Genomic DNA, 22263 nt, shown 5'->3' on the forward strand with positions numbered 1-22263 from the left:
AATTCGCAATATTTTTATAGCAAATTAATTTTTAGTTCTTGAATAAAAATGTCTCATTTAAATGGAAAGCAAAATATATTGAACGCACTCAGCTACAAATGTATACTGGACATAACCGCTAATGATTCTAGTATGTATATATACTTATTACATAAAATTACCTACCGAAGTTATTTTTTACAATTTTGTTAAAGGCAGTGACGAAGAGGATGACGATATCCTAATAAAATTTGCCATTGATGCAGCGCTTATTATAGCTTATCGGAGTAGTACCCATTTGGGTATACCAAAGTCTTCGCAATGGGTCAATAATGTTCTTCCCAGATTTGATAGTGGCCGCATGCGACAAATGTTGCGCATAGAATTCTTTGAGTTCAACTATATATTATCCTTAATCAAGCAAGACCCTGTTTTCCAAAACAAAAATTTTGTTCCACAATTACCAATCGATCTTCAACTAAAGATAACACTTTTTCGTCTGGGATCAAGTGGAGAGAGAGTGCCTCTATTAGAAAGATTGCAACATTGTTCGGAATAGGCGATGGCGGAACAGTTGCAAAGTGACAGAGCGGGTTATTACCGCATTGATTAATTTAAAATCTACATTTTTATGTTGGCCATCTAGAGAAGAAAGGCGAAAGATTGTCACAAAAACAATGAAAGAGCTTCCAGGATGTATTGGCTATGTTGACGGTACTGAAATCAGATTAGCAGAGTCGCCTTCAAAAGATCACGAACTATACTCTCTCGCAAAAACAGTATGCCATAAAAATGCAAGTAGTATGTGACTATTCACTAAGAATTAGACAAGCGACAATAGGATACCGAGGAAGCGTGCATGATGCTAAAATTTTTGCCGAATCTGCAATAGGTAAAAACCCACAAAATTATTTCTGTCATCGGGAATGGATTGCTGGCGATTCGGCATATCCGCTAAGCCAACATCTTATTACACCTTTTCGACAAAACAGTACTGAGCAGTCAAAAGAAATGAGAGATACCTTCAATCAATATTTCTCTAAATATAGAGTACGTATAGAAAATTGTTTTGGGAAATTAAAAGAAAAATTTTGCAGTTTAAAAGAACTACGGTTCCGATTAACGAACGAAACTAATTATAAAAATTGTTGTAGATGGATTTTGGCATGTTGTATCCTTCACAACATGCTGCTACAATTTAACTTAGACGAAAATCCAAGTTTAGAAAGCCAAGAAGAAACAGACTTCCCACAAGAAATTTATGAACATGACGACCTAAGAAAAGCTCTATCACATTTTGTAAACAATAAAGATATAATTATTTAATTTTATGTAGTATATATGTATAGTTTTATTTTTTAATTTTTAATTCCTCCATTGCTATTCGTTTGCAAAAGAGGTTTTTATCAACACAGGCTTCAGTTATTTAAATTGAATTAGTTTTCGTATAGAAATCTAAACTTTACAAATTTTCATCGAAATATTCAACTTTTTAGTCGATGTTTTTTATTTTTGGTATGCAGTTCAATAGCCTATTAAATTTTATTGGAATAAAAGATGTTTAATATTTTACTAATGAAGGTGTTATACATGTTTTCTTCATATAACGCGATTTATTTTCTATATGGAAGAAAATACTTAGCACCGCGAGATTTTTATTGCATTATTTTCATTTTTTCCATTTCAATTCTTTCCTTCATTTCCAGTTCTTTCATAGCTATTCTCTCCCTCATTTGAATTTCCATAACTTGAATTTCCCTGTCAGCTTTTTTTTCTACCAACTCTTTTTCAAAATTTTTTATCAAACAACAATTGTTGCTCTTTTAGCATTAATTCATTTTCCCTCATCTTAAATTCCTTCTCGATTCTGTCTTTTTGCATCCAATAAGCTGGAGTGTACATCGAGAACGTCTGATAGGAGCTGTACGCGAATATATACCCTTTCGGACAGCCTTTGACGTAGAAGGGGTGACCAGAGGCTCGGGTAATGCCACGATTTCCTCGTACACAAAACAACGCAGTTGTCCAATTTGTATGTACACAATTTCGTTGTGGCCATACTAATTCCTTTCACTTCAATGAAATTTAAATATTTTGTTCAAAATGAAATTTTCTATGCAAAAAATAAGTAAATAGGTAAATATTTTTGCTTTAAATTATCAATTGTTATTACAAATGATATAATAGAGCTATAATATAGCTATTTTATGCTTTTATTTGTAAAATAACGTCAAGTTTGTTAGAGCTGTGAATAATTTTACATTTTACATATTAGTGGCATCACCACTCTACCTCCTCTTTCTATCTTCCATTCTACTGTCAACTCTACTGTCATCCTACTGTCGTTGGCAAAAATAGGAGGATATTGAAGTTAGCGAGAACAAAAACTGTCGGCCTGCAGTCGTGTAGTCGTGCAGCTGTCAAAATAACACTGCCCATAAGAACGTGTGTATTTTAATATTTGACAGATGTAGTTTGCAGTCTGTCGCTCTCTATGTGTTCAGCGCTTAACAAGCTCGCCGAGTTTCCAGTGTTGAGCAACACGCTTTGTGTTCTTATTCGTAGCAGTTCGCTGCGACGTTTTTCGGCATTCGTGTTCTTTCTTTCGTAGTACATACATAGTTGCATTTGCGTATATTTTTTTGAAATTAATATTTTGAATATATTAAAAAATTTTATTTCATCTTTTGGTAAGAAATTGGCAAATTAAAAAAGATCCGTTTGTGACCTCTTCCGCACTTAAAAAACAGTTTTCTTTGGATGTGGATACTTCAACAATTAGAAAACTGTTAATCAAAGAGAGATTAAAGGCTAAAACAGCTCGAAAGGTACCGTTTCTAACCAAAGCAAATGTAAACAAACGATTAAAATTTGGCGAGGATCATGTGAGTTGGCCAGCGTGTAAGTGGCGAAACATTCTTTGGTCAGATGAAACAAAAGTGAATTTATTTAACTCTGACCGAGGCAGTCTTACTGTGCGAAGGCCCCCCAATACCGAATTCTGCCCTCAATATACTGTAAAAACGGTAAAACATGGCGGTGGGAAGTATAATGGTATGGGGGTGCTTTTCTTCATGTATGGGACTGGTCCTCTATTTCGGATAGAAGGTACAATGGATGCCTTGCAGTACACTAGAATTTTGAATGAAACTATGTTGCCTTACGCAGAGCAACATGCCGCTTCGATGGGTGTTCCAGCAAGATAACGACCCAAAACACACATCGAAGCGGGCAAAAATGGTTTTAGTCAAAATAACATCCAAGTTTTATGCTGGCCGCCACAGTCGCCAGATCTAAACCCAATTGAAAATTTGTGGAGAGAGGTTAAAAGTGGCTCTTAGAGGAAAAAATCCAACAAATAAAGATGCCCTTTGGAAACTAGTGAAGGACGCATGGGAGCAAATTCCAGCTGCTAAGTGCCAGAATCTAGTGGATTCGATGCCCAGGCGTTGCTCAGCAGTTATAAAAAATAAAGAATACTGCACTAAATATTGAAGTAAGATTTAGCATAGTTGCATCGTTTCTTTTAATTATTTCATAAAAATTTTTGATTTCAGGTCATGAGATACGACTGAAATTGAATAACTACTTTTGGCTCTATTTCAAGTCACAGCTGAAATAAGATACTTATACCAATGAATTTTGCATTTTTTCGTTTCTGTTTTAGACTTAAGCTGTTTAATTTGTTTTTTAATATACGTCTCATAAGTTGCTCTTTTTTTCCTATTGAAGGAATAAATGAAAAAAGTGAATTTTTATATGATTTGTTAATTTAAATAATTTCGATAGTACTGGCTCTATTTCATCGCACATCACTGTATGTATATACTACATATATATGAATTCTAATAAAAATGGAATTATTTATATTTCATACAAAAAGAAAAATATGTTGTATAATTAAATGCAACATTACAGAAACATTTTTTCATAGAGATACTTATGTACATACACTCGCCAGAAAAATTATCCGTACACCTCGATATGAAAATAATAAGCTGAGAAATTTGTGTTCAAATAACTCATTATGTATGAAAATTATATACAAAAGTTTTATTTAGTATTTCTTTTACATTTTGCAAAGGTTTTTTTTTTTTAGACATTCACATTAAAAGCAAATTCCCAGAACAAAAACAAAAAAACTCGCTTAAATTAAACGGATAAAGTATCCGTACACATCATAACGGGGTATTCCCCTTGTTATATGGTGACAAATACATTCACATAAGCGCTTGTATTGTAGTGTATAATTGATCTCGCTTTGAACAGTTCACTTTAAAGTTATTAGAATTTTTTCTTTGTGCAAAAATTCGCGATGGCCCCAAAAATTAAAGAAATTAGTGCTGGCGAAAGAGAAATTATTCTTAAACTCAGAAAAGAGGGCAAATCATTCAGGGAAATAAGTACATAGGTAAAATAATAGGAAGACCTCATTCTTCTGTGCAGTATGTCGTGCAAGCATTCAAAAAAACTAACTCGATTGCGTCACAACCACGTTCTGGTCGTCCAAGTATATTGACCGTTCGAGAAAAACGAGCAATATTACAGTCAGTAAGAGCAAATCCTCGCCTTACTGCCTCGCAAATTTGTGAAAACATTAAAAATTCATTTGACAAGGATCTCCATGAAGATACTCTACGAAAAGTTTTGAAGAAAGATGGGTATCACGCACGTGTAGCACGCAGGAAGCCCTAAATTTCCGAAGTGAACAGAAAGAAACGTTTGGATTTTGCCAAAAAACATATTAGCCAGCCTCGAGAGTTTTGGGAACGTGTCTTATTCAGCGACGAAAGCATGTTTTGTACTATTGAGATTAAAGGAAAAAAGTTGGTGTGGCGCAAGAGTGGTACTGCACTTGATAAAGAAAATCTTTTACCCACCGTCAAACATGGCGGAGGTGGCGTGATGGTCTGGGGGTGTATGGCGGCAGAAGGAGCAGGCAAACTTGTTTTTATAGATTCAATAATGGATCAATTCGGCTATTTAAGCATTTTGAAAAGTAATTTGAAGGATAGTGCTCAGCAGTTGGGTCTTGGTGATGATTTTTGGTTTCAACAGGATAATGATCCAAAGCACACGGCACACAATGTAAAGCTTTGGTTGTTCTATAACATAAAAAACCAATTGCGCCCGCCACCTCAATCTCCAGACCTTAATCCCATCGAGCATTTGTGGGATTTACTGGAGCGCAGAATCCGCCAACACTCCATAACCTCCAAAGAAGTGCTCAAAAATGTGATCTTGGACGAATGGGCCAAAATTACAAATCATGACACATCCAAACTGGTTCATTCAATGCCACAATGACTTGCCGAGGTCCTAAAACGTAAGGGCTATCCCACCAGTTACTCGGATATTGAATTTTCACAAAATAATTTAACTATGTATACATATGTATGTACTTAATTTTAAATTGTACGAATACTTTTTCTGTTTCATTATGTGAGATTTTTTAGTTTCTGTTTTGAAAAAATTTGTTTAAAGTGTAGGTTAAAAAAAAAACCTTTGCAAAATGAAAAAGAAATACTAAATAAAACTTTTGTATATAATTTTCATACATAATGAGTTATTTGAACACAAATTTCTCAGCTTATTGTTTTTTTCTGGCGAGTGTATGTATATGTATACATATTTAATCGTTGAGATGGAGAAGGAAATTTCTGTCATAAAATTGTCATTGCATATACACAAGTATATTAATAGGGAGAATTTCCCATGATCATTGTTTGCGCAACGAATCCTCCATAAATGCATAAGTATATTAAGGGGGGGGATTTTCCCATGATCATTGTTTGCGCAACGAATACTTGATAAATGGAACGTGGAAATTCCCGCAGTTGAAGCACATTTAAAGGACTACTATTTTCGGTATTTCCGTACCTGTAAAAAATATTGTACGGAAACAGAGAAAACCGCCATTTAATGTAATTCATGCAACTAATTTTTATACCTATTATAAATATAAATGCCCCACATTTTTTGATGAATAAAAACATTGTTCTAGTTTAATTCATATCACATTTTATTCATTGATTTAAATTCATAATTTATCATAACTTATAAACTATATAAAAAATAAATAGTATTTATTCTAATATAAGGCACTAATTAGAAAAACTTAGGCTTTGTCAAATTAATCACATTTCGGATATAAATTAAAAATATTTCTTAGAAATATGTATATAAAAATATTTTCATTATTTGTACTTCAAAAATCAGTCTTTAAATGTATTACATTTTAGATTTAAATTAAAAACATTTCTTAGAACAATATATAAATATCTACATTATTCGTACTTTAAAAAAGCCAGCCTTAAAATTTTATTTCAGTCACATTTCATTCAAACTTTTCCATTATATATATTAATCGACCCTGAAAAAATTTATTATTATTATTTACTTATGTTATTTGATAAATTATAGAAATGTGCATTACTTACAAAAATCAAAATCTTCATCTTCAAAAATCCCATTCATTGCATTCTGAAGTAAGTCGTTTTGAGGGGATTGTATATGCGAATCACCATATCTCTTTGATTTTTGTACTAAACGGCGCATAAGGCATTGGACCTCCCATTAAGCGTGTTCTCGCATGTGAGGAACTATCTTCTACATTTTCGCAGAGACCAAATTGCCCAACCAACTATACGGTCTATTGCGTCTTTCAGCGATTTGTTCTCTCACAGCCGCCAAATCCTGCCTCACTTTAGTCAATGCAGTGCTTTAAAAAATAAATGTTAGAAAATAAATAAGTAAATTGTTTAATTTTTAAAATTAAAATTACAATACCTTTCCCTTTTTCTTCTGCCTTTCTTTTTCGCCATTCATTATTTCAGTTGCCTATAAATGTAGATAAGTATAAAGGTTAAAACTATTTGTTTTATACACATATGTATATGTATATGAATGATTTACTATATTAACAGTCTCTTCAGCCACAATTGGTTGGGTTGTTGTTGGAGATATATTATTTTCTCACTCCCGACTCCCGTATAATATTTGTTTGAATTGATGTAATAAAATTTAATAAAATAAAAAAAAGTATTTCCTCGTAGTTAGATTCCCCCCTCCTAATTTGGGTATGCTGCTCCAAAAATTGCAGCAGCGAGAAGCACCAGAACTTTAGAGAATACAAATCGTGTATACCAGCTCCGCTTTTTCGTGAATTGCGCACTTCACGAATTTCTCGTAAATATTGTGTTCTTATATTTTTCCATTTTTTTTATTTCACACACGTTTATGTTTGGCACGTTTAGCTCCTCACAGATTTTGTTAAAAGCTTCAGCTTTTACATTCCGGTCCAAATATAACGGTGACTTTATGCTATAATTACTCCTGTGCTTCTACCAAATATATTAATTTTTCAATTAGCGCTTTTGTCCACTTTACTTTTTCCGCCAAATTTATTTAAAACAATCGAATATTAATAAACAGAAAATTTAAAAATTAATTTATTCAACTCACCACTTTTTAAAATTTCATAAACACTGTAAATTAACATCCTCATGTGCTGAACACAATGAGCGCGACAGACTGCAGCAGCACGACAGTGAACTGAAAACGTCGTTGTGCATCTTACTACATGTACATTTGTGAGAAGCAGCAACAACCCAATGGCCGGCATGTATACAAGACAACACAGCTCTCCAGTTTGCATGTACACAATTTCGTTCTGGCCATACTAATACCTTGCACTTCAATGAAATTTAAATATTTTGTTCAAAGTGAAATTTTTATGCCACAAATAAGTAATTAGGTAAATTTATTTGCTTTAAATTATCAATTGTTATTACAAATGATATAATAGAGCTATTTAATTTGTAAAATAACGTCAGGTTTGTTAGACCTTTGAATAATTTTACATATTAGTGGCATCCCCACTCTACCTCATCTCTCTACTGTCAACTCTCCTGTCCTCCTACTGTCGTTGGCAAATATCAAAATATATTGTAGTTAGCGAGAACGACAACCCCCTCACGCCCCCTTATTGAAAAGAGGAAGGATCGAACTTTTTAATAAACCACACCTCGGCCCCCTAGAGAACCTATATACCTGTAGGGAGCCCTTTGAAAAGGACCAAAAATCAGTGTTTTTGCTCATTTTTCCATACAACCTGAAACCAATGCAACCCAGCCAACATTTTTGTATGGACAAGAAATCGAAATAAAGAAAACCAAAATGCTTCAGGGCAATGTACTTATATACATATGTATTTAATTGCATCTATTAATGATACAAAGGGATATTTTTCTTGTTTTTGAATAAATCGCCGCAACATACATATATTCGACGATGACGTCGGCGAAGTTGGCGGTGTGATGGTTGGTTTGGTGGACGTACCCAAAAATTTGGTAATGCGTCATATGCCCACCAGCAGTCCGTCCGAACTATGCTTCCTTCAGCCACGTGGTTCTGGATCAATGGAATTAAAATGTCCGCCGTTCGAACATTGTCAGGACATATGTACTTCGAGGCGTATGTCCTCGCTACCATCTTCAATCATCTCAAGAACCCAGTGTCCCTCTACGCGCCTGCCTAAAATATAAAAAATAACCTTATTAGAGTTAAATTCATTGTATAAGGAAATAGTATTACCTTTGTTGTACTTCCGCCGCCCAAATTTACTCTCGTCGATCTGAACAATTTTTCCCGGACCACCAATTTTTCCTTGTTCATATTGGTGGTCCAACTGGTATATTATCACGGCCTCTCGGCAATAACTATACCAGTCTGCTATTGTTGCAGATGATAAAGTTTTCCCGTCCTTTGTATAGTCCTCGCGCAAATATTTCTTCGCGGGACATACGACACGCAAAGCAGTACATCAAAAAGTACACCTGAGGGACACTGATGCGGACATTTTCAAACCATGTCCCGATGGTTACTGAAACACGTGGCCTTTTTGTGCCCCTGTAGCACACAAAATACCCAAATTTGCCCCCTTTCCGTATAGTCTTTGGGACCTTGTGTACAGGGCACATTTGCTCGCTCGGTATTAGGCCGTTTTCCTCCGCAAAACGGACTCCTTGTTCATGCGGGCGCAGCTCGGTGCCAACACGCATACGGCTCCACTCAAACCGTGTGCACCGCGTTCCTAAAAAAAATAATATATTCCAATATTAGAAGATCTTATTATTTATTATTATTACTCACCATTTGCAATTTCGCACATTGTTTTATAATAATATTTTTATTTTCAATAACGCCGAGTAACCCCGAAAACGTATTTTGCATAACGGCAAATTTTTAAATATGGGTAAACATATGAAAAGTACCGTTATGCTTCCCAGCACACATATTAGATGGTATATTGAAATCGTTAAGAAATACTTATAAAGCCTTAATTTGTTTTATACTTAAATTTGTAAAATAATGTTTCACCGGGATTTCCTCCACAGTATTTTAGCATTTCATTCCTTTCTGCATTGGCCCCGCTTTACAGCACAAAAATAACCCTAGCCGGTCCAACACCGGCTACGCCATCCACAGTATTTTAGCATTGAACACCTTTTCGCGTTCATTTCATACATTTATTGCTAAGTGGGTTTAATTTATTCCCTTTTGTTCGTGCTTTCTCGGTAAGTTGACAGTTCAAAGTGGGCAGTCATTTCGTTTTTCGCATTATTGAGACTCAATGCAGAAAAAAGGTGTATTTTATTTAAAGATTTACAAAAGAAATTAACAATCAAAAGTAATTAAAAACATTACTAGTGGTTTTTATAATTCATAAGTAATATATGTGCGTGAAAACGTATCCATAATTGGTTTGGTACAATGCACAATAGATGAAAATACACTAGCATATATTTAGAAATTTGCAAAAAAATAGCATCTTTTAAAGTGAATTTGTGGAAAAATTTTGTTAACCGATTTTAATAAAATATGTTTTAAAATAAAGTTCGATAATTTAAGCATACATGCGTGTTTAAAATTTTCAATTTGGTTCTCTCGTTCAGGTATGGTGAGCCACAATTAACCGGCGCGATATTAAACAGAATCGCCCGAGAAATAGCAACAAGAGTTGACACATTAACAGACATACATATGCAGCAGTAAAACCATGCCACGCAAACAATACAACGGAAAACCACGGAGACGGAGAAATCAGACAAACAGGCGAAACAACAACAAGCATGCATACGCAGCGGTAAAACCACGCCTCTGCCAGCAACGCACGCCATCCGAACGCAACACGTTGTGAATCTGTTAGCACGCAGCACAAACTTGGTGGGGAGTTAGATGGTCGATAATCAGTCTGTCACCACGGTACAGTGCCAGCGTACACACGTTCAGCATTAGACTACGCAGTGAGTTTATCCTCTAGCTAGGCTTGGTACCCTGACTTGTGAACGCCGTCTGGTAAAGGTGAGCCTGGTAGTGAGTTCATCCTCTGACCAACTCAACCTTTAATATCGCGGTCGCTGACACAGTCTTCCGTGGTCCGGTTTCTTTACGCGGCAAAGTGGTTAAACAGGACATCACCTGCGTAGCAGAGGAGGGTCAACGTGTACACCAGGACAGCGTCATTGAAGCCTACACGAGCGCCGGAAGAAGTAGCCGAGCGCAGTCGTCGTAGCACGCGAGCGTCAACGTATACGCCAGGACACCGTCATTGAAGCCTACGCGAGCGCCAGCAGAAATATCCGAGCGTAGTCGTCGTGGTACAGAGCAGCAAGTCGTCTAGCACCCAGGAGCGCAGCAGAGCAGGAAACGGTATTGCCCTAACGGACCACACTGAACCGTTATCTTAGCAGCACTTTCTTTTGCGATATTACAACGCGGGAGACAATCTTGGACTGCAGCGTCGAAAAGAGCTAACCCGGCCGCGCCATTTATCGTCTGTTGAGTCAGTAGCAGCGAAGCGTCTACATCAGACGATGCCACCATACCATGGTGATCGCCAGTGATCGAACTCTCCTCCGAACAAGAAGATACGCCGCCGGAGAACGAGAAGGGGGAACTTACCCAGCGGGGCCAAATGAAGTCTGCCTACACCGAGCAGACTTACCATCCCTGGAGAACGGATCTTGGCTTACAGACATAGTCATCGATGCGAAGTATCTGGCAGCCGAATTTGGCCCGAAAGGTACAATACTCAGCCCATTTGTTGTCTGGCAGCTGACACAGCCAGGAAGGCGTGACGAAAATTTCCGCCGAAGTCACCGCTGGATCCGCAACGTGAATATATTATTAGTCGCATCGGGTCATGCTATACCTTTTTGGAAAGCTCATTTCACGCGCTAATACGGTTATCATTGGTACCTCCTCGCCCTTTCCAACCGCGAGTTCACACATCACGTCTCGGACAGAGTCTGTTTTACGATAAACGAAAAAATGCATCTCAGGCCGCCAATAAAATTTGTGCAGTTTATGGACCCTATACAGTTTCCATTTCCACCGCACAACGATGGTTTCAACGTTTGTGTTCTGGTGGTCGAAGATGCGCCACGCTCCGGAAGGCCTGCCGTCGAAAATTGCGATAAAATCGCTGAATTGGTCGAAAGAGACCGGCATAGTGACAGCCGTAGCATCGGCCAAGAGCTGGGCATGAGTCAATAAAAATTCATTTAAATTTCAATAAAAAAAAAAAAACAAGTCAATAAAAATACCGCAAGACTTTTTTGACAACCCATTATTATTGTCTACTTTTAATGTATGTATATTATAGAAAAAAAAACTTAATGAAAAAAAAATTTCAATTGAAAGTAATTGGAAAAAAAATTGAATTCAAATTTATTGAAATTAAAAACAAAAAAACAATTAAAAAAGAAAACATTGAAACAAGTCTAAAAAACAAAAAAGCATACATACATACATATACTTATAGGCGTAAATCGTAGAATTTCCAAGTTCAGTTCTTCCATTTTTGGCAACAAAAAGTTTGTTGGCATCTTGGTTGACATGTGGTTTCAACAAGATGGCGCTACATGCCACACAGCTCGCGATTCTATGGCCATTTTGAGGGAAAACTTCGGAGAACAATTCATCTCAAGAAATGGACCCGTAAGTTGGCCACCAAGATCATGCGATTTAACGCCTTTAGACTATTTTTTGTGGGGCTACGTCAAGTCTAAAGTCTACAGAAATAAGCCAGCAACTATTCCAGCTTTGGAAGACAACATTTCCGAAGAAATTCGGGCTATTCCGGCCGAAATGCTCGAAAAAGTTGCCCAAAATTGGACTTTCCGAATGGACCACCTAAGACGCAGCCGCGGTCAACATTTAAATGAAATTATCTTCAAAAAGTAAATGTCATGAACCAATCTAACGTTTCAAATAAAGAACCGATGAGATTTTGCAAATTTTATGCGTTTTTTTTTTAAAAAAAGTTATCAAGCTCTTAAAAAATCACCCGATATATATTATTTGCTTAAAAACATTTGCTTTGTTTTAAGATAAGGTTGTTGTGGTATTCAAACTCAGGGTTGTTTTGATACTTGTTTGTTGTAGTGATTGTGCATTTAAATTGTTTCCACTCAATGTTGTTTTGAGCGTTATTACACGGGGCAACTTTTGTTGCGGCAACTCTTGGTTTATTGGCGTGGGGGCGACGAGGAGAGGGGACTCGCGCCGAGTTTCCAGTGTTCAGCAACTCGCTTTGTGTTCTTATTCGTTACAGTTCGCTGCGACGTTTTCCGGCATTCGTGTTCTTTCTTTCGTAGTACATAGTTGCATTTGCGTACCTTTTTTTGAAATTAATATTTTGAATATATTTAAAAAATTTAATTTCATCTTTTGGTAAGTAATTTGCAAATACGTATACAAATATACTTAATATAATATAAATATTTTAGAAAGTGGAGTATGACGAAAAAATCGAATTAATTAAAGATATTGTGAAATGTATGGAGGAAGCCAAACAAATTGATTCAGACGATAGTAAAAAGGGTGATATATCTTTGTTTTAATAAATAAAATGTATTTCTTAATTGACAAAGCTGATTAATATACATATGTGATAGAGTGGCCCAAATACCTATAAGGAAAAAGAAACGACAATGGGTTAAAGTAAAGAGTAGACAATTGGTTAAAGTAAAGTGAAAGAGAATGAGAAAAAAACCCGAGCAGAGTTGCGCAACACAAGTTGCTCGTGTGAAGGTAATGGGCGAAAGCAAAAGAGAATCGCCCGAGAATTAGCAACTAAAGTTGCCTCATGTAATCGCAGACTTTGGTGCATTCTGTTTACTGAAACAAAAGGTTTGTTACTATTATAAGGAATACGTTCCTTAACTCGCGCGAAGCTTTTCGTTATTGTGCGGTAGATGTTTGTTATTTTGGGTTATAGTTATTTTGTATCAGTATAGTACACACTTGGCTATTTGTGGTGACGCTTTTAATATATAAAGTTTTATTAAAGCATTATAATCACGGAAAGGCCATAAAATTGTTTGTGGGAACTAAATATCTATGCAGAATTTAGCCCACACAAACCACAAAGGCACACCCTATTGCTCACAACACAACTGGAAAACCACGTCACTTTTAGAAACACCATTCCAGCATCATACGCCGTCCCAACGCAACATGTTGCGAATCTGTTAGCACGCAGCACAAGCTTTGGGAGTTAGATGGCCGATGATCAGTCAAGTGGTGAACACATAGAGCGCGACAGGCAGCAGCAGCACGACAGTGAACTGAAAATGTCGTTGTGCATCTTACGACATGTACATTTGTGAGAAGCAGCAACAACACAATGGCCGGCATGTGTACAAAACAACGCAGTTTTCCATTTTGTATGTACACAATTTCGTGGTGGCCATACTAATACCTTTCACTTCAATGAAATTTTAAAATTTTGTTCAAAGTGAAATTTTTTATGCAAAAAATAAGTAAATAGGTAAATATTTTTGTTTTAAATTATCAATTGTTATTACAAATGATATAATAAAGGTATAATAGAGCTATTCTATGCTTTTATTTGTAAAATAACTTCAAGTTTGTTAGAGCTGTGAATATTTTTACATTTTACATATTAGTGACATCGCCACTCTACCTCATCTTTCTATCTTCCATTCTACTGTCAACTCTACTGTCGTCCTACTGCCGTTGGCAAATATAGGAAATACTCAAGTTAGCGGGAACGACAACTGTCGGCCTGCAGTCGTGTAGTCGTGCAGCTGTCAAAATAACAGTGTCCAACTGTACGTCTGTATTTTAATATTTGACAGATGTAGTTTGCAGTCTTTCAGTTAGGTCCCGAAGCAAAATCCCTATCTTCTCCAAGCCTGCCGTAAAGAACTTCGTTCCAAAAAAAAATAAATAAAATTTACTGAAATAAAATATTTAGTTATAATTTACTTTTTATTTGGGCTTATAATTATAAAATCAGTAGAAAAAGGGTCTGCCAGTTTTGCTGTTCACAAAGTAAAACTAAATGCAATAATGAAAACAAAGGTAATTAACTGCGATAAGTTATATATGTACTTTCATATTTAAACAAAAGTACTAGTAGAGTAAGAGCCCGTGACATCCTAACCTTCGTCATTTTGTAAAAGCTGAAAGTTTGTTGAAGTATGCTTTGAACATAGGTAAGAACGATGGCAAAATGTGAAATTCGAGTCATCGTGGCTTTGGGAGGTAGCGGGTGGGACAGGTGCATAAAATAACAGCCAACTTTCGTTATTTTATAAAGCATAATTTTTTAAGATGTTATTCGGAATAACATTACAAACCATCTTATTCATTGCCAGACACTTCTTATGGTGGCAATCCCTTGCCAGACATAGGATCGCAGTAGTAAGGGGCGCCTGGGGGAAAATTTTTTTTTTAAGTTGGAGTGGCCCGCCCTCTAACAACTTTAATGTACATATGTATCTCATAAACCACTTAAGCTACAACAACCACATTTGCTGAGTATAAATCTTATAAGAACTCCTACCGACAGTGTGAAAATGAAATCAATTACTAAATACGCCAGAGACATGAAATTTTACCATCTAGATGATATAAAAGAGTTTTATGAAGGCTGGTGTAAAAATTGGACGACAGGCGTGGCACCGCCAACGTTTCGGTGAAATTCCATATCTCGGGACCAGGCCAACCGATTTCGACAAAAGTTAGTACGTGGCATTCTTCAATTCTTCACAGAGGTAGTGGTCCGAGTCGATGTTAGGACCTCGGAGCGTACGCACGTCTAGAACACTGGATACGTGTTTTACGTCTATCACAAATTGGTGGCTTTTCGATCCGGAAACAGCCAGGTAGCATGATATATTTTCTTGTGCTGGAATCTAGTACTACAGATAACAATGTTTCGAGCCCCGGCGAAGTGTAGCAGCCTCAACCCATTTGGGGATGTTTTCTCGTGGAGGTTGAATTTACCGACCGTAGTGCCAAAGATTCCTTCTTTGCCCACCCTGGCGTTAAAGTCGCCAAGCACGATTTTGACATCGTGGCGGGGGCAGCTCTCATAAGCGCGTCTCTCTTCCACCACGAATCCCACACCAAACTTGCGCTCCTTTATATGGCCACTGTAGTAAATGCCACAAGGACCTACTCGTCTCTGTCCTTGTCCCGTCCATCGCATTTCTGGGACGGCGGTGATGTCAGCCTTCACTCTAACGAGGACATCAACCAGCTGTGCAGCGGCACCTTCTCAATTAAGGGACCGGACATTCCAGGTGCATGCCCTTAATTCATAGTCCTTATTTCGTTTGCCATGGTCGCCACCAAAAGGCGGTCACTCATCCGAGGCTTGTTGTTTCTTTTCATTGGGTGTGTGTTTCTTCGGTTGCGTGAACTTCTACATACATGACTCCATCCTCCCTACACATGACTGCATCCTCCAAATTGCTCCGTTTCTTACAAAAAAACGAAAATTCGCAAGCTCATTAAAACTCGTCTAACCTTTGCGGCTGCTACAGCAAAAGGAAACGATGAACACAGCTAAAAATTCTATCGTACATTAGAAGTATGCATACTAGCACAATTTTGACAATTGTAATCTCCAAACCCGCGAAATTTTAAGCTTTAAAATTCACGGTAAATAACTTACGTATTTAACTTTTTTGAGAACTATACTATACTATATATTTTATTAATTTGCGTATAATGTACAGCAAATAAATTAGATGGAAAATCAAACAGTTTTTTAACGTCTGAAACATATTGCTACAAAGTAAATTAGCTAATATACTTAAGACACATTAATCAAATTTGCTCTGGCCAAGTACTATGACCAGCCCTACCGAGAATGAAAATTAATGCAATCGGCTGATGTAACGGTTTTGTTAAACACTACTAAAAGCGCGATTATCAATAAATTATCATGCCAGAAGCAATTCACGTTACTTTCAATTTTAATTAATCGTATGTGGTATTGCCAAAAATTGTGTCAATACATCTCTTAGACCTCATATATTTAACATACTTATCAAATATCTAGTTGGCCTTATAATGAGTTATACATTTTCAAAATGTCCTCAAGTGTAAAGTAGTGTCCAATTTCATGTAATCAGACCTTACGTCTTGATACTTTGATCAAAGTAAGCGTAATATCTTCGGGTACATAACGCATTTGACTTATGGGGTTATATCCACTTGTAAGTTCGAATAAATTTGTTTTTTTTTGTTAATTTTTTCTAGATAGGCTTTTTTTTATTGATCGAAGCAAAATATCACCGTCATCCAAGAAATACGATAAACCGGACAAGGACTGAGGCATTTACTACTTGTGGCATTTACTACAGGGGCCATATAAAGGAGCGCAAATTTGTTGTGGGATTCTTGGTGGGAGAGAAACTCCGTCGCCGAGTACTATCATTCAATCCGGTGGATGAACATCTAGCCACAATCCGCATCAAAGAAAGGTTTTTCAACATATCACTGATTTGTGCCCACGCCCCGACCGAAGGGAAGGACGTTGTGACAAAGATGCCTTCTAATGAGTGCTTGGAGCGCACCTATGAAAGTTTCTCCAGCCAAGATGTCAAAATCGTGCTTGGCGAATTTAACGCCAGGGTATCTTTGGCACAATAGTCGATAAATTCAGCATCCGTGAGGAAACATCCCCAAATGGGTTGAGATCGATCGATTTCCCCGGGCTCGAAAAATTGCTGTCTGTAGTACTAGCTTAAAGCATAGGAAATTTCATCAAGGCACCTGGCTGTCACCGGATCGGAAAGCCACCAAGCAGATTGATCATATTGTGATAAATGAAAGACACGTCTCCAATGTTTTAGATGCGCGTACGCTCCGAAGTCCTAACATCGACTCGGATCACTATCTTGTTGCAGCCCAGATATGCACCCGCCTCAGAGCAGCCAAAAACGCAAAATGAGGAGTGCCGTGCAGCAGCAACATTACGATCGACCAAGGGATCGATATCGAGAGCTGAAGAGGGAAGCGATACGCATTAGCAGATAGAAGAAGAGAGATGCCGAAATGAGTGAGTATGAAGAGCTTGACAAGCTCGCCGAGTTTCCAGTGTTCAGCAACACGCTTTGTGTTCTTATTCGTAACAGTTCGCTGCGACGTTTTTCGACATTCGTGTTCTTTCTTTCGTAGTACATAGTTGCATTTGCATATATCTTTTTGAAATTAATATTTTGAATATATTTAAAAAATTTAATTTCATCTTTTGGTAAGAAATTGGCAAATATGTATACAAATATACATAATATAATATAAATATTTTAGAAAATGGAGTATGACGAAAAAATCGAATTAATTAAAGATATTGTGAAATGTATGGAGGAAGCCATACAAATTGATTCAGACGATAGTGAAAAGGGTGATATATGTGAAGGTCTGTTATATAATCTTTGTTTTAATTTTGAATTATAAATAAAATGTATTTCTTAATTGACAGAACTGATTAATATATGTGACAGAGTGGCCCAAATACCTATAAGGGAAAAGAAACGACAATGGGTTAAAGTATGGAGAACAACCAAGGCGCAGACAGGTTCACATTCATTTTTAATGAAGGAACTACTGCACATTGATGTAAATGGACACACAAATTATCTAAGAATGTCAGAGACGTAGTATAATTTCATGATATCAGCAATACAGGACGACATAATGAAGCAAGATACTGGGATGCGAGCTGCAATTTCTGCAACGGAAAAGCTGTCACTGACCCTCCGTTTTCTCGCAACGGGTAAGTTTAAAATTAAACTTTTTCGTATACTATGTGTCTAAACTAAAAATTTAAAAAACTTTAAATAATTTTGTATTTTATAGGAGAATCGTTTCAAAGCTTAAATTTTGGGACAAAAATTTCGCGGCCAACAATTAGTGGAATAATTCCTGAAGTTTGTGGCGCTATTTACAAAAGACTGAAGGCGTTATATTTGAAGGTGTAAATCATTTACTTTCTTATAATATATAATTACACAATTTCATAATTTTAGTTTCCAAGCAATACGGCAGAGTGGGTATCAATTGCAAATGAATTTGCAATACGATGGCAATTTCCAAATTGTCTAGGAGCACTGGATGGTAAATACATAACCTTTAGGCCATCGCGAGAAGATGGTGCATTTTACCACAACCGCAGTATATACAGTAGATAACCTTTTCGTGGTAGCTTTCTGAGGGGTGAACAGCGGCCATCTTGGATTTTCAGAGGTAGCAACGCAGTGCTATATATATTGAGGCAGTAAATACTTAGCAAATTTATTCTATTAAATAACAAAAACTATAAATATTGTTGCTTAATATAAAAGGAAATTATTTATTAATGACAAATATTTACTAATATTTGATTTAAACGCCATAGTGTGTCATATTTCGCCCATAAAAATATCATTTACTGATAGTCAGATATTCTTTTTGTAGTGAGTTCTTATTAATAAAAAGCAGCCCTGTTTTTAGATTTCTCGGTGGTGAGTTTTCTTCTGAATGTATTTGTTTACAATTGACGGACAGAAAACATAAAACGGTTTGTATTCGTAAGTACCAATAATTTAATTTAGAAAGAAGATATTTAGGCATTTGAAGCTGAACTTTTAATATATCGTTCTAATTCTCATCCGTAAACTATTTTTGATAATTTATTTTTGAATATTTAAGTTTTGCATTTTCCACACCTCCCAGAGGTTTGCAATAAAGCGCGTTACCGACTTTTTTTAGGTGTTCGGTTCCCCGGTAGGCCTATTTTCACCTTTACAACTTAAAATAAACATAATTAACAATTTACATAAAAATTTAAATAAAAATATTGCACAAAATAATTTAATAATTAATAAAGATTTCTAAGCTCTCACAATAGATGCATCCAAAATCCTACAACTCTATTAAATATATTAAAATACAGAAGCTAACTTTTAGAAGGGGGAGGTGGTTACCTATGTGAAATGCACAAAAATTTGATGTGCCGAAAATGAGGGCTGGCTGCTTGCATATTAACCTTTATGTCAACAGAGCGTTACCCGGGTTACTTTTTTGCCTTTAAAGTGCCATATCTCTGGATCCGTAAATCCGATCAACTTGAAATTTCATGATTGCCTAGTCTGAAGGGCTTTACGTATTGTGGTTAAATCTGAGCCGGACTGGACCACCTGGAACTGAGATATGACCAAACACTAACAACTAAACCTTACGTCAACAGAGAGCATACCCGGGTAACACATTGAATTTTAAAGCAACAATACTGAAAAAGCGAAAAAATACATTGTTTTTGAAATTCATTAAATTTTATTCAATTTATTAATAATAATATTATTTAATTTGACAATAAATTGAAAAAAATTGAAACAAATTGAAAATTAAAATAATTTTATTACTATTTATGGGCAATTCAGGCAGCGCGGCATATCCTTTGAGTGCTCTGAACAAATGGGCTTGCCGCAGAATGAGCATGATTTTCGAGTCTGGCGTCTTCTGAGACATAAGTAGCAGGAACCCTTCAACTTTAGTCGACCAGTGTTGTCCCGCTCCTCTGCATCTGGTGGTGCCGTTGCCAGTCGCAAAGGTGCACCAGTTATAGCTTCTATTGCGTTGCGCGTTGAGAAAATTTTAGATATTTGCGGATTGGTGCATCTGACATCTACCTCCGCACGGGCCGCACAATGGGGTAAAATGTGTCGATTTTGGAGATTAATTCAAAAATCAAAATTCAAGGTATGTACAAGTAAATTTTTGGTATCAAACAAAAGTAGATAAAATTCTACATCACTAACTGAAGAAATATTTACAGTTTTCTTGTAATATTCTCTGAAAATTGCAAGTTTATTTCTTTTTGTATGCGCACAGTGATATACATGATTTTTTTTTTCATTTTTCGAAGTTTTTTATTTTCTTTAACTGGACAAATCTTGAGAAAATTGTAATGGAGCCTTCTTGTTCAGATAATTTAGTAAATACAAAAAGATTTTATTTGTGTTTTTACGTGTCTCTAGGTATTTTAATTTTTTTTGGGCGAAAGCCTTAAAATATTGGGATTTCGACCTTATATGCAGACATATAGTTGTGAGTTAAGCGGGGTAAAGCAAATCTTGTTTCATTCCTGTAATCTATGGCTGTTGTAGTTTCTTTTTGTAAAAAAAAAGTTGCGCCAATACTGCGCACTTTCTCAGTATATGCATTTTTTTATGCGAACTGCCTGGTCAAATATACACGAATTTCTCAAGGCAGAAGAAAAACAAATACAGCAATTGCAAAAAAAAGGTTTGTTATTGTTTTTGTTGTTCAGTGGATGCCTGTTTGCTTTGTTCACACCCTACGTTACGATAAGCGGCAGTTTAAATGCATAAGAACATATTCCGGAATAGTCTAAAATTCAAAGTTTTAGATAAAAGCCTTTATTAGTCAATTTAATTCGTTGGAGCAGAGCTAATAGGCATGAAGAGCGTTTCCTTAGAATAAACCAAAGTTGACTGGATTCTTCGATAGGTTTCACCCATTCACAAGGAATGAAACGTGGACGCAAAGAACTTTCATTTGAAGAATAAAATGAGAAAACGAAGCAAAAAAAAAAGTAAATTTTTAAGAGATAGTGTGCCTTTGCCTTTACTAGCTTATGCTGCACAAATGAGTTTTAGAGCTTCAGAGCAAGTGGAAGAGTCAAAGATAGTGAAAGAGGTTGCAAGTTCACCATCGAGAGCGAAAAAATTTCATAAAAGTATAGCCAAATCATCACTATCACAGCAAATGTCCAAAGAAGACGCTTTATTTGTTTTGGTGGAAGCAAAGTTACAACAGTACAATGTTATAAGGCAATCTGCTCCAGATAGGTTTCCTTGCTATTCATATGTCCAATCAGCAAAAAAGGATTGTTATCCTAGACGTGAGAGCATGCATTTTTGCGAGATTTCAGCACAAGTAAGCTTGCAAGCCCTTTTAGACCATACCACTGAGCGTATAACTTTAGCCCAAAATAACGTAATTAAAACATTGAACGATGAGGAAATGACGAATTTATGCTTGTACACTAAGTGGGGATTCGATGGAAGCTCTGGACACAGCTCATATAAGCAAGCGTCCCATAATCCGGGTGCAAATGATTCATCAGTTTTCATCACCTGTATTGTTCCAATCAGGTTGGTTTGTGGAAGCAAAATTATGTGGCAAAATCCGCGCTCAGCTTCTATCAGGTTCTGCAGGCCTTTGTAAATTTGTAAAAGAGTCCACAGCTGTTTCTAGAACTGTTAACTGTTCTTGTTAATTTGGTTATACCTTATGGAAATAAATATTTGGAAGTTAAACACAATTTAATTGTATCTATGGTTGATGGAAAAGTATGCAACGCACTAACAGAAACAACATCAACACAAAAATGTTATTTATGTGGAGCTAGCTCGAAAGATTTTAATAAAATTGATGAAATGGTGAAGAAAGTTGAAAAAACAGAAAATTTACAATTTTGGCTTTCAATACTTCATGGGTGGATTAGGTTCTTTGAATGTCTTCTCCACTTATCATATAAATTGTCTATAAAAAAGTGGCAAGCTCGAACAGAAAGTGAGAAACTATTAGTTTCGGAAAATAAAGCACGGATTCAAAAAGGATTTAAAGATAAAATTGGTCTGATTGTTGACCAACCGAAACCTGGCTTTGGGAATTCTAACGAGGGCAATGCTGGGCGTTTCTTTCAAAATCCCGAGATGTCAGCAGTAATTACTAAAGTTGACATAAATTTGATTAAAAAGATGCATGCAATACTTGCAGTTGTTTCTAGTGGGCACGATATTGAGGTACAGAAGTTTCGTGACTACGCTTTAAATACAGCAAAATATTTCGTGAATGTTATCCTTGGTATAACATGCCTCCAACACTTCACAAATATTTTATCCATGGACCAGAGATAATATCGCTCGCAATGTTGCCAATCGGACAATT

The 22263-nt window shown here is 36.3% G+C and overlaps 1 protein-coding gene and 1 long non-coding RNA gene across 2 annotated transcripts; one reads left to right on the forward strand and one right to left on the reverse strand.

Annotated features, from left to right (window-relative positions):
• Nucleotides 1-6191: 6191 nt before the first annotated feature.
• LOC120780103 lies at nucleotides 6192-7445 on the reverse strand. The gene is made up of 3 exons (XR_005705814.1): nucleotides 6769-7445; nucleotides 6420-6700; nucleotides 6192-6352 (listed from the first exon to the last, which is right to left on the reverse strand). It is a non-coding gene; the product is annotated as an uncharacterized LOC120780103 (long non-coding RNA).
• A 10558-nt stretch (nucleotides 7446-18003) lies between these two features.
• On the forward strand, nucleotides 18004-18497 carry LOC120766943. Its single transcript, XM_040092692.1, has 3 exons — nucleotides 18004-18082; nucleotides 18166-18281; nucleotides 18336-18497. The coding sequence occupies exons 1-3, from the start codon at nucleotides 18004-18006 to the stop codon at nucleotides 18495-18497; spliced, it is 357 nt and encodes a 118-aa protein (XP_039948626.1).
• Nucleotides 18498-22263: the final 3766 nt, after the last annotated feature.

Source organism: Bactrocera tryoni, chromosome 1 (assembly GCF_016617805.1).
Source record: "Bactrocera tryoni isolate S06 chromosome 1, CSIRO_BtryS06_freeze2, whole genome shotgun sequence".
NCBI classification, from domain to species: Eukaryota; Metazoa; Arthropoda; class Insecta; order Diptera; family Tephritidae; genus Bactrocera; species Bactrocera tryoni.

Bases quoted from the DNA above. Each gene is read 5' to 3' on its own strand.
- LOC120766943 (XM_040092692.1), top strand. From the start codon at position 18,004: ATGAAGCAAGATACTGGGATGCGAGCTGCAATTTCTGCAACGGAAAAG. The intron at 18,083-18,165 runs GTAAGTTTAAAA...TGTATTTTATAG, and splicing joins CCTCCGTTTTCTCGCAACGG to GAGAATCGTTTCAAAGCTTA. The intron at 18,282-18,335 runs GTGTAAATCATT...TCATAATTTTAG, and splicing joins TGAAGGCGTTATATTTGAAG to TTTCCAAGCAATACGGCAGA.